The 13,010-nt window shown below is 50.6% G+C and overlaps 1 protein-coding gene across 1 annotated transcript in view; it reads right to left on the minus strand.

The window, feature by feature from the left end:
* Positions 1-11,813, minus strand: part of Hs3st2 (heparan sulfate-glucosamine 3-sulfotransferase 2) — a 102,411-nt gene extending 90,598 nt beyond the window's left edge. The window contains exon 1 of the mRNA XM_055627504.1: positions 10,891-11,813. Coding sequence (XP_055483479.1) covers positions 10,891-11,381 — 491 coding nt within the window. The 5' untranslated portion in view covers positions 11,382-11,813. The remainder of the gene's footprint in view (positions 1-10,890) is intronic.
* Between the last annotated feature and the right edge of the window lie 1,197 nt (positions 11,814-13,010).

Here is a 13,010-nt window from a genome sequence, read left to right on the forward strand (position 1 = left end):
ACACACACACACACACACACACACACACACACACACACACAAGCACGAGCTCTCTTTTTAGGCTCCTAGCTCAACCAAGAGGCATAACTTGTTTTATTGTCCATTTATTTGGCCCCAGCCTCACAGTAGATTCAGGCTCTTAGCCTGGCAGTGGGCAGTGGGAGCAGGGAAACACACAGTAGCAAGAAGCCATCTCCCCAGCACTGTTGATGACTACTGTCCTGTTAAAGGCAGGATCAGGGGGTCTTGTGATAAACACCCTGTAAATGTCTCTGTTAGCAATACAGGAAAAGTCCAGGGGTGGATTTCTCCAGGGAGGGTAAATTCTTCTTTCACTCTTGGCGCGGGGAAGCTAAGCAGACTGGGGAAGCAGAACTGACTCCCTGACCTCTCCCCCACATCCACATACAATCTTCATGATTTACTCCCTCTTCGCTGTGACCGAAACGATTTACAGAGACAATGTGACGGAGGAAGGCTTTGCTTTGGCTCACAGTTCCAGAGGGTTCAGGCTGTCATGGCAGAGGTGGCATGATGGAGCCCATGGCAGCAGGAGCCCGGAAAAGCAGCTGTTCCTGCCATGGACCTAAAAGCTGGGTATGGAACTAAAACTGGGATTGGGAAGCCACCAACAGCCCCTCCTTACCCACTTCTACCGGCCAAGCTCACTTCCTAAAGATTCCATGGTCCCCAAACAGCAGTGCCAGCCAGGACTGCGTGTTCAAAGCGTGATTCATGCAGACCTTTTGAAACTCAAGCTCTAAGACCTCCTGTCATTCACAGCAGAATGGAAGAGGAGGAAATCTGCACAGAGAGAGCTTTTGTGGGTGTGTGTACGTAAGCGCGCCCATATGCGTGGAAATCAGAGATCGGCTTTGGTGTCATTCTTCAGGAGCATAGACCATGCGTGTTTTGAGTTACGGTCTCTCGATGGGACCAAAGGCTCACAACCCAAGCTAGGTTTCCTGGTGAGTGAGGCCCAGGGATCTCTCTGTCCCTGGTCCCTCAGCACTGGGATTACAAAAGCGTCACCATGTCTGGCTTTGTACCTGGAAGTTGGGCCTTTAAGATCAAGTCTTCATGCTTACATTGCAAGCACTTTACCGACTGAGCCATCTCCCCAGCCCCCAGAGGTGTATTTTAAAGAAACACTCTGCCTCATGCAAACTTTGAAATGGATACAGAAATACTCCCAAGCCCCCTTCCGTAGGTTTCTGATTCCCTAACAGAAACAACTAGTTCTGATTTTTACACTGGCATTTTAGCTGCAGTTATGCACAAAATAGGTTGAAATGACAGTCTCTCTCTCTCTCTCTCTCTCTCTCTCTCTCTCTCTTGTGTATGTGTCTGTGTGTGTGTGTGTGTGTTTGCAACACCTCTCTTCACACTTGCATTTGTTTGCTTTCCTCTCCCAATCACTAACACATTAAAGGAACCTAGGAAACCCAGAGCCACGGCGCATTCCCTTAAGTTGAATTTTCTACCAACTCCATCCATGTTTCTCATGATTTCGGTCAAATCCTGTGTATCCCTCAGAGAATCTGTGAAATGCCGCCACATCACAGAAAAGAAATGTACCATCGTTTTGATTGTGGTTCCATCCCTGCTCCTCACATGAAGGAGGAAAGCCTCAGCTTGATACCAATATGTCCTTAACCTATTCGCGTCTCCTAACATTCCCTGCCTAAGACAGAGAGGGCTGTAGGCTTGGAACCTTCCAGCATGCCCTGGGGTAAAAACTCAATACCACTGCTTTGTTCTCAATCTGTCTGTTCTGAGATTGTTTTCAGAAATTGATTCTTTTTTTCATTTATGGAATTTAAATGAAGTTGTTTTGTATATATATATATTGATATGTGTTTGCATACAGCGTGTTAGATTTACAAACCGATTACACCATTGGAAGGATTCACAAAATGGGGACTTGTCATTTCTTCTCAGAGGGGGAGTAAGGGGAACAGGGCTGTCTCTGACATGAACTCAGTGGCTGGCTCTTTGATCATCTCCCCCTCAAGGGGGAGCAGCCTTATCAGGCCACAGAGAAAGACAATGCAGCCACTTTTGATGAGACCTGATAGACTAAGATGAGATGGAAGGGTAGGAGGGCCTCCCCTATCAGTGGACTCGAGGAGGGGCATGGGAGATATGAGGGAGAGGAGGATGAAGGAGGAGGCTACAGCTGGGATACAAAGTGAATAAACTCTAATTAATAAATATAAAAAAAATTTAAAAAAGAAAAATAAAACAAAAGATAAATGACCAAAAAAAGAGGAACTCTGTGACCAAAAAGATGAGGCAGGTAGGACTTCCCTTCATCACTTTTGAGCTGCATTGCATACACATATTAGAGTATACTATTTACTCCAAAATAGAACCTAAAAAATGAAGCCCTTTTCTTTATGAAAGATTATAATTTTCTTTAGAGAATTTTATCCATGTGTACAATAAATATGATTATATCCACTCCCTATTTTCCTCCTCCAATTCCCTTCGTAACACCCTAACATGTAAGAGTATGTAATTTTTAAAATTAAGTTTATTTTTAATTGATGCACAAAATATTTTTTAAATGCGTATATAGATGGCAGCGTGGAGAGTGCTGCCCAAGGAGCACGTATTTAAGGCTTGGTGCTTCTGGAAGTGATGGAAACTTTAAGAGGAGGGGTCCCGTAAGGTTCAGGGGTCCCTGAGCTGGAACTGACCTGAAAGCTTCCTGCTGAGGACTAGCTCTCATGGTACCAGAAAGCACCAAGCAAGGTTCCAAACGGGGGAAGCCACCAGCAGTCCTACCCAGCAATGATGGCCATGAACCACATCAAAGACCAGCAAGCCACGGCTGCAGTAGCGGCATGCATACCGTTAAATCGATAGCTCTTTCATTGGACTTAAGACCCACTCAACAAGAGGGAGGTCACGCTTGCTACTGGAAACCTAGCCAACCACCCAGGGCTAGTGAAGCCATGGATCTTGAAGGAGAACCTACAAATGCCACAGATAGTTCTCACCCCTCAAGGAAACTCCTCTTTGCAGCAGACCTCCAGAGACCATTGCAGAAAGCCTCAACCAATCGAAATGCAGAATTGTGGGTCCCGGTCCCAAGGGCTACATCTACCAACCACACCCGCACCCAAAGCTCAGGAAACACTGCAGAAGAGGCAATGGGAAGATTGTAATCTCCCAGTTTGCTTTGCTGTGAGATTATGTCTCCTAATAACATCAGGAGGCTAGGCCCACGAAATCTCACCGACATGACTGCTTAAACATGACATGACCAAGGACAACAGCGACAGACATGCTAACATGGATGAGGGAAAGCTGAGGAAGCCTTCATCCTACACAAAGAACTACAGGCAAACTAAGGAATGCTGGGAAATAGTCTTTCCCAGGGAAGAGAGTACCAATTTGTTATCCAATACCAAATGTTGAGCCATGGAAACATACATACATGTAACATCATACAGAATGAGTAGTTTACATTTATGTATGCAGGAATAAACGTGTATATTCGTGTATGTACCTAACAGCAAATAATGAAAAAGTAGGTTGTGAATTTGAAAGAGCACGTGGGGTGGACATGAATGTTTGGAGAGAGAAAGGGGGAAATGATGTATTTATAGTATAATCTCAAAAATATGAAAGAAAAAAATTTTTTTAAAGTTGGGATATGTGGAAGGTTCTAGGTCCCTAGCATGTGTCCTTGGAGGGAATAGTAGGAATCTAGACCCTTTCTCTCTGTCTCCTGTGTTCCCAGCTCTGAGGTTAGGGCTTTTCCCACCTAATCACCATGGTATATTGCCTCGGCACATACTGTAAGAATGGAGCAATGGTGAGCTAAAACCTCTAAAACCATGAGCCAAAATAAACATTCTTTCTCTCTCTCTTTCTTATTCTTCAAGACAGGTTTTCTCGGCTGTTCTGGATGCAGTTTGTAGACCAGGCTGGCCTATGAACTCACATGATCTGCCTGCTTCTGCTCCTGCCTCCCTGAATTCTGGGATTAAAGGCATGTGCCACCATCCCCAGCTAACATTTTCCTTTTAAAGTTGCTTATCTCTGACATTTTTTACAGAACCAAAGCCCAGCATAAGGGATTAATTACCACCAAATATTTCAACACACACATACGGTGTGTCAGGTTAAATACATCTATCTCCTCAAACATTTATTAGTTCTTTTTTTGTTTGTTTGTTTTTAAGATAGGGTTTCTCTGTGTAGCCTGTACCCCGGACTCGCTTTGTAGACCAGGCTAGCCTTGAACTCAGAGAGATCTGCCTGCCTCTGCTCCTTGAGTGCTGGAAGTAAAAGCATGTGCCACCGCGCCTGACTCGTTTATCGTTTCTTTATAGTGGAGCATTCGAAATTCTAGCTTTGTGAAATGCGGAGTGTGTTGCTGCTGTCTGTGTTCACACTGCGATGCTATAGCTCACCAGAACCTCCTGTCTATAACTTAGTGCTCATTGATCAAGCCGCCCTCTCCCACACTCTACTCAGTCTCGGCTAAACATCCTTACAATTTTGAGTGAGATTACCCAAACTTAGATATTAAGGAATGACAGTAGAGGCTGTGCAGTATAATGACGGAAGTCTAGAAGACGCTGGACTTCCTTCCACAACTCGAGCACTGCCATGGACTGGGAACTCTCTCTAGACTCTGCCTAGAGCAGAGATACCCGAGCGAGAGCCACTGTCAGATCCTCTGGTTCGAAGTTTGAGAAGAACACAACAGCTAATAGCTAGGAGACCCACAGGATGCTGAAGCCCTTAGGACCAAACCAGCACATCTGGCCGTATCTTCTGGGAGAGTGGGTTCATGCAGAGCCCTCAGCTCCTCGCCCTGTCCCATTATCCCACAGAGAAAGCCCTAGGGAATGAAGCTTTGGACCAACAGCCCAGCTGTGTAGCCTGACAGGCAGCAATTACCTCTGAAATGCTAAGCTATTTCCACTCGCTGGTGGCTTTTACCCACCTTGTCAAGCTGCTCATGGACTACAAAGCACTTCAGCCCATCAGTGCAGCCCATTAGGAGAAAAGAGTGGCAGCAGAGCCAGCCCACAGCAGCCTGGCACTGAGCCTGGCCAATGGTGGGCGTTTGACAAATAAATGGATTAACCCACCTCAGCGTTAGCTCTGGGGGGAATGGTGGGTGCCACAGACTTAGTTTGGCTGCGTGGCCTTTTAGACCCCTCTGGCCTGACTCACAGCCTGAGTGTCTGCTTATCTACCGCCTTCTTCCTTGCCCACTGGCTGTGAACCATTACACACAGAGCTGGCCTCCCCTCCAAGTCCTCCAGCAGATCCGGATCAATAGGGAGCTGTATGCTTCCGCCCTCCACACCCACTCTGTCACTCAGTCATTCAGAAGTGATTCATGGAGGGCTGACCAAGGGGAGAACGCCATTCAACACTGTTGAACACTGGATGCAGAGAACATTAACAATCCCTCAGGAAATGGCACCTACTGGTATTGACAGGCACCAGAATGGTTAGGGGCTCTTGGGATGTGCCTCCAGGTCTGTGTAAGAAGGTCCCTTGACATCTGCCCGTGGAGAACATCGCAGCAGCTCATCTCTGGTGGGCATCAGCTCCACACTTTCCCTAGTAGTAAGATAGATGCCTTCAGGGAGATGGCATGGGTAACAGTCGGTATTTTAAAATGGGTACAGCTCCCAACACAGAACCCGTGTTGCCGGTTACAGAGATGCCTTGCTGGGGATTTTCCCATGTAGTCAGTGGTTCTTTGGAAGACCAGTAGGTTTCAGGTGACCGGTGAAGCCGCACTCTCAAGGCAAAAGACTGCTCCTCACTAGGAGCAGTTCTGCAACCAAGGTGGAAAGAGAGTATTTCATGGAAGCCAGGACATCCATTATTCATTGTAAGACAGTCTAATCTCAGGAAAGTTAAAAAACAAAACAAAACAAAAACCCTGGGTCTTACTTTCTCTGTTAAGCGATGTGTTTTGTTTTGTTTTGCTTTTTCTATTTTAACAAACAGTATTAACACTATGTATTAGGTGAAAGTATCGGGGCCTTTTGGGATCTTCTTCGCCTCACAAGCTCCAGCAACGGGGGGGGGGGGATCCTGTTCTCCCGTTCCCGGCTCCTTCAGTCTCTTGAAGCTCCAGAGAGAAGTGAGATTAACTCCCCCCCCCCACCGAACCCTCCTCCAAACAACAGCGGCTCTGCTGGCCCATTTTGAATGTTCCTCAGTAAAGGAGAAGAACGGAGCACATGCTGGAACTAACTAATATACCTCCAGCATGCTGCGAGGCTGACAGATGGGGAATTTCCAGACCCAGGGGCTTCATTTAATCAGAATGTGTCACACTCCCCTGGACCCATGCAGGAAACCTCTTTATAAGGGTGTATCTGCAAAGACACTCTACAGGAGACCACTTGTGGGGCAAGGGGGTGGGGGGTCACAGATCACCTGTACACACAGTGAGCATAGGTCGGTCTGTCTCCTGTGTTGACCAGTTATAAGATGGCAAAGCCTTCTGTGTTCTCTTCTTCGTGCAGAAGGCCCCTGTCTCCTGCCTGTGGGTTTCCTCCTAAGGCTTGCCGTGCCAGAGTTTAGCTTTGCCGTTACATATGAGTCACTGATTTAGATGAGTTGGATAATGTGGTAGATTTCATTCTGTGTTTTTCCTTCTCTGTCTTACTTAGACCATTACCTCTGAGGCAAATCCTGTGTCTGCTTGTCTTAGACAGTCCCAAGAACACAACGATGCTGAGCAAGAAAGCAAGCAGAGATGAGATGGAGTCTAAAATGTATAACAAGTTCATCTATCAACATTTGGACACCAGGGCAGAGTCAACTATCATGCATTAACTTCTCTGCTGGCATTTTAATGCATTTAGAAAAGATTCACTTCCTCCCCACACACGCACCCTGCCAACCCACAGCTATAGCAAAATTGAGATACTTGAAACAAAACTCACCTTCCTCTTGAACCCTAAAGGCCCCTGGACACAATACCATTTAGATTTCTCTACAAATGGCATACCGAACAGTCTGTATCAGGGGCGTCTGTGGTAAAACTACAGCATCTCCACAATAAGGTGTCATACACGGTTTTCATGTGATGTAAAAGACTGGGTCAGGCATCATTCTCATTTTTAAAGGTGAGTAAACAGAGATGCAGAAACATGGGGTGAAATTTTATCAATGCAAAGTAAGGAAAGAGAAGGTGACTGGGGTGGAAGGAGGGAGAGCAATAAGCAAGGAAGGGAGAGAGAGAAGACAAGGATGCAGAAAGGAAGTAAGAAAGAGGAGAGTGTTGGGCTGAGGAAGTGGGGTTCGTTTGTAAAGCGCTTGCAGGGAACACAAGTGTGAGGGTCCTCAGTTCAGGGCCCCAGGATGCCCATAAAAACCAAAACCCAGTAGCAAGCTCCTATGATCTCTTTGCTGAGGAGGCATTTCCCTGGAGCCTGCTGGCCATCCTCCCTAGGGGAATCAGTGAGTTCCAGGTTCAGTGGGAGAACCTGTTTCAAAAAACAAGGGTTAAAAACAACTCAAATTCTATCTTCCTCGCATGTACACACATGTATCCATGCACCCACAGGCACCCACATACACCACACACACACACACACACAAAGGGAAGTTTGAAACTATTTCTTTAGCGGTGCATTCCTCAGCCTCATTTGGCGGCTGCAGCAGGTTCAGCGCTAACAGCTGTGTTAGCAACAGCATTAATGGCAATAACAGGAGTGTTGGTAGCAAAACAGCAGTAATTGTGGCAGCAGCAGTAACATCATTGGCTTATCTTTATATACCAAAGTTTGTTTTTTTTTCCCCCATGGCACTTTCATATGAAACGTTTCACGCATTCTTCAAACCCAGGGTAATTATTATGGACTCCATTCCATGAGAAGGCAGCTGAGACTCAAGGCCTTTTTCCAAATTGCAGAGCATCTAAAGAGGTCATCTCTGGTCTTTGACACAGTGGGTTCTGCCCTGGGACTGTCGTTAACCTAATATCGCTTTTCCTCTTCTTCCAACCAGCTAGTGGTTTCCTCGCTGCACCCCCGCAGGTCCATATGCTGTGTCTTGGAGGAAGTTTGAAGAGGGGAACTTAGGCCAGACACACAGGTGAGTTAAGTGCCGGAGATGAGATCACAGAAGGTCTCAGAGGGATTTCTCTGCTGAGAGAGCTGGGCTTTCTGAGGGTGGTCTGGCTCAGCGGCTCCCAAGAAGAGATTAGGATCCAGGAACAAAGAAGATGAGGACTCTGTAGGCTCATCCCTTTTGCTGATGGTGTCTCTCTGGCTATACCAATTCTACCTTCATGGAGGAGAAGTCTGACCTGTGGCTTGATGGTGGTGATTCTTATTTTCCCGTTGTCTATGTGCATTTAGATCATCTGACCTAAGAAGTATTCCAGAACTTCAAAATGGGCAGAGTATCATGGACTCCACCGCATTGGTAAAGCTCCACCCCAAAAAGCCCAGGCCACAACAGTGGGTGGAAGGCTGCTCCTTGAACACAGACTAAAGAATTCCAGGAGTCCCCATAGTCTCTGCAATCGCTGCATGCTACTCAAGTGATAATAAAGGCTAAAACAGAGAGACAGTGCCTGAGTGGGGAAGCATATCACCTTTTGTGGAAACAGCACTCCCCATGTGAAATACTTGACTATGAGGGGTGCTGGTTTGCAGCCCCTGCCCCCCCAAAAGCACAAAACACACACAACCCTTTCCTGAGTGCTGTGGACTTCCCAGCCTTCCTGGGAAACTGATGGGTATCATAGTTATGACCAGAACTCCAGGCTAATCTTTCCTTTAGGAATATCGAGAAGGAAAGGGTAGAGGGGGAGGGGAGAGAGAGAGAAAGAAGTGGAGCTGTCAGTGTGCTTCATGTTAAATAAAACCTACCAAGATTCAGCTGAGAATTTTTGCAGAATCCAAATGTGCTAGGGAGAAAAAAAAAAGGCATGGCTCCCATCTCCAAGGTTCACAGCTAAGCTGGCTTAGAATCACACATGCCAAGGTTAAAAATAAAAAGCAGTCATCCCTGAATGACACAGGCTCCAGAAAGGAAGCCTGAGGTATGCTGTTTGGTGGAGGAGGGAGGAACAGGGAAGGAGAGTCTAGGCTCAACACAGAGGTGTTTATGGCAGGGGGTATCACCTAAAAGCTAGATGCTCAGAATTTTGCTGTTTCGCACTTAAAAAGCACTTCACACTGGGAAAAGGTTTCATAAACGATCTTCATATCTTCTATCGAGGAAACCCTGGCATGCAACAAATGTGGCTGTGGCTGACCTCTATCAGGGCACTGGGGTTCAGTGCCTCTGCAGCCCATACCGTGGGGTCTGGTTCAGACAGTGTTTGCACTTAACTAGATGGAACATCCCGGGTCACAGTTCGGAAGGAATGGCGGGCCGTCAGCATTGGCATGAACCCATGCTTCAATGGGTGCCAACTGTCCCTTGATGGGCTCCCTTACAGACAATGTGTCTGCATCTTGGGGACAGCACATGTCCCATCCCATAGCTACTACTGGCCAGGGCTAGCTGCAAAGGGTGACAAGTCATTCCTGCGGATTTCCCCCCTTCTTTGGAAATCCAGAACTCTGTTCATAGTCCATTAGGTTCGTCTTTCTAATGAAACTACCCTTTCATTATCTAGTACGCTCATGATTCTACAGACCAAAAGGTCTTCTTTTATATGAAAAATAAAAGAAGTAGCCTCAGCAACTGTGGCGGCTACCACGGCACCCCTCCACAGCCCCATTACTGTTCAGACCTGTCTAGAATGTCTTCAGGTAATTCCACGACATCTCCGAGGCTCACACGTTATACTCTGCCCTGACTCAGTCCCTCTGTGAACCTATCCTGCACTTCTGCACCAGACAGGCTGTGAGGGCCAAAGGACGCTGGAGGCACCAGAAAGTGAAGGCTGTCACCTCAAAGAAGCCTCACTGTATATCCAGACACTACCCACGGCAGGGGGGGCGGGGAAAGGGGGGACTCTAGCTGGCAGAAGTCTGAGGGAAGAGTGGGCATTCTAGGCATGTCTGACTACTCCTAGGATCCTGTCTAGCTTTCACTCTAAGTGCCCACCTGTCTTCCAAATCCCTCTTGTTGGCTACTGGTGCTTTTTTTTAGTAAAAGCTCCCCTAATGCTGGCTGTCATTTTTTTCACATCTTTCAAACACGTTGAACAGCCTTGGCAAGCAAACAGGGCAAGAACTGTTTTCCTGCCCCTTGTGATAGATGGGGAAAGAGAGGCTGGCAGAGTTTAAGGAACTTGCTCAATCTAAGTGGCAGAGCCAGGATTAAATTCCAGGGTTCCTACCTTCACTCCAAGCTCACTAGCCCAGGACTAGAGCTGCTGAGGGAGTGAGCTCCAGAATGGCAGCTGAGAGTGGCATTCTCCAAGGGGCACATCTCGTTCCCTGTCTCATTGTACGAACTCGGGGCACACTCTCATTTTGTCCTCGGCTTGGGGAACCTATCCACGCACAAACCACCCCCAAGGGCCTATGCGGTGGTTTCCCTTTTTCAGCGGCAGGTGCCATGGCGCCACAGGCCAGGGAAGAACAGTTTAGGGTCAGATCAGAGCAGGGCTGTGATCAGATCACCCTTTGCCTTGGGCAACCAGCCCCATTCGCCCCCAAAACTGGTACACAGAAGCCAGCCCTGCAGCTAGCACCTCGGTCTGACTAGAAATGTCCCCTACCGCCCAGGTACCCCAGGAGTAAGAGGGAATGCCTTTCCCTTTGCTCGTCAGAGAACCTCGGGAAGAGCTGATCTCCGGGAAGTTCTGGGTGGGTCCTTCTCCGGGAATCACCCCACCCCCGACTTGCCGGCTTGAGAAAGGCAAAGGATGGCTCCGGGGAGAGAGAGGACTCCCCCCGCGCAGAGTGGAGCCCTCGTGGCCCCCCTTACCTGTACCAGTCCAGCCCTCGGCCGTAGTTCCTGTCGAAGAAGTGGGGCTCGGTGCCCAAGGCCCGCACGTCCGGGTGCACGCGGATAAACTCCAGCACCGCCCGGGTCCCCCCTTTCTTGACGCCCACAATGAGGGCTTGGGGAAGCCGTTTGGTGCCCAGCTTCGGGGAGCCCGAGTGGTTGGAGCCGGAGCCCGAGAGGCGTGGCGCTGGCGCGGCCGCGGCGGGCGCGCTGGGAGCGCTGGACTCGCTGGGCGTCGGTCCCGGGGGATCACACGGGCGGGACTTCGCCAGAAGTTTCTGGCCGCTCGCGCCGGGGCCTCGGAGGCAGCGCGGCGGGCCGAGCAGGCGACTCTGGCCCAGGCCGTCGCAGCAGCACAGGAAGCTGTAACACAGGTAAGTGCAGGACAAGGACAGCGTGAAGGCGAAGAGCAGCCTGCGAGCTCTCCGCGGCTGAGGTGGCCCAGCGCGGCCCAGGACCCTATAGGCCATGGCTCCATGGGCCCGCGCCGCCGGGGGTCATGGTTTCTGGGGTGGCACCTGCGGGCGGAGCTGCTGCGTGGCCCTGCGATCGCCTAGAGGGCTCCCGTGGCTCTGTCCCCTCCGTGCGGGCTGGGCGCAGGGGACGCCGTCTCCTCTGGGGGCTGCTGGCCTGGGCGGGCACCGTGCCCGGGGGTCCCGGGGACGGTGGCGTCTCTGGGACCGGGTGGCTGCATCGCCAGCGTGTCCCCAACGCCAGGCGACGGGGGTCTCCGGGCGGCTCCCGGCGGCACTCGTCGGCTCTCAGGCGCGTCGGCTTCGGAGCGCGCCCAGCGCCCGAAGAAGCCCCATCCCGGATGTTCGGAGCGCCTTTTCGGGGGGGGGACTCTCTGCGGCCGCGCGGCTGTGCCGGCGGGAGGACGAGCGGACCGGACGGTGGCGCTGGCGCCGGCCGCGTTCCGGCTCCTCGGGAAATGCCGAGCAGAGCGCGCTGCCGGCTCTATTTAAGGAGTCGCCTGACGTCAGCCGCGCGGGTCCCCCGAGCCCGCGCCGCGCCCGGGGACCTGGCCCGCCCCTTGCACCCCCACTCTCTTATTCCTCTCAGGTGCGACACCTCCCCAGGTCCTCCCCGTGCGGGATGCTCTCTGCGGAGCCATGGCCAGCTTGGGGAGGTGAGGGGAGGGTGGCCAGGTACAGCGTGTACTCCTGCGGGAGACTGGGCACCCCCACCACTTTGGCCTCTGGACACCTGAGTCGAGATTACGCCAACAGCCACCCCAGACAGAGACCCGGGTGCTGATGGAAGCCCCCAAGCCTGACACTTGGTTCCACTACGCTCACCCACACAAGCACCATGGGCGCACTAGCACAGGAGCAAGCTCACTCTCATCCAGACACACCCCAACACCCCACAGAAGGTGGAGAGGAGACTATCCCTAACCCGAGGAGAGGTACACAAGGACACACCCCAGCCCCAGCCATCTCGCCAAACCAACACACACAGCACACACCGTGCGGTGTGCGCACACGCCTGGTACCCGGGCGCACGGTGTAAAATGGATGGGTGGAGGAATGAAGCGAGAGTGAGATTCCGTGACTAGTTACCGAGCCCCCTAGCACCCGCGCTCTGACTCACACCCAGGCGGCGCGCTCTGTCTCGCACCCATGGAGCACAAACCTCCACCCGATTCGCACACCACCTCATCCCTCTCCCCACAGGGCCTGGAAGGAAAGCTCCCTCCGGGGTGTCACTTACTCGTCTCCTGGCGGCTGCCCCCTAGCGGTGGACTGCTCCCCGAGGAGCTGTCCAGGGTACCTGACGCTCTGTAAGGGCCAGGGGGTAGCTGGCTTCTTCACAGTGACGATGCAGGGGAAATTAAAGCACAGAGCGCTTGTACTTCTTATGGTTGCCAAGAGGCTGTCCGCGGAACAGCTCCCAGTGACCATTCCCAGAACATGCTTGCCACGAGTAACCCCGTGCTGTCCTTAGAGATCACCCTGGAACCTGGTTAGAATCCCAGGTAGTAACACCATCCCCTAATCACCTGGACCAGTGTGATATAGATGTCATATAGATGTGCTGTTTAGTCCCTTATTCTCAATGCTTTGACCAGTTTTGAGTCTCTGCATTAATCATTGCCT

This window comes from Psammomys obesus, unplaced genomic scaffold (assembly GCF_907164565.1).
Source record: "Psammomys obesus unplaced genomic scaffold, mPsaObe1.curated_primary_1811, whole genome shotgun sequence".
Classification (NCBI taxonomy): domain Eukaryota; kingdom Metazoa; phylum Chordata; class Mammalia; order Rodentia; family Muridae; genus Psammomys; species Psammomys obesus.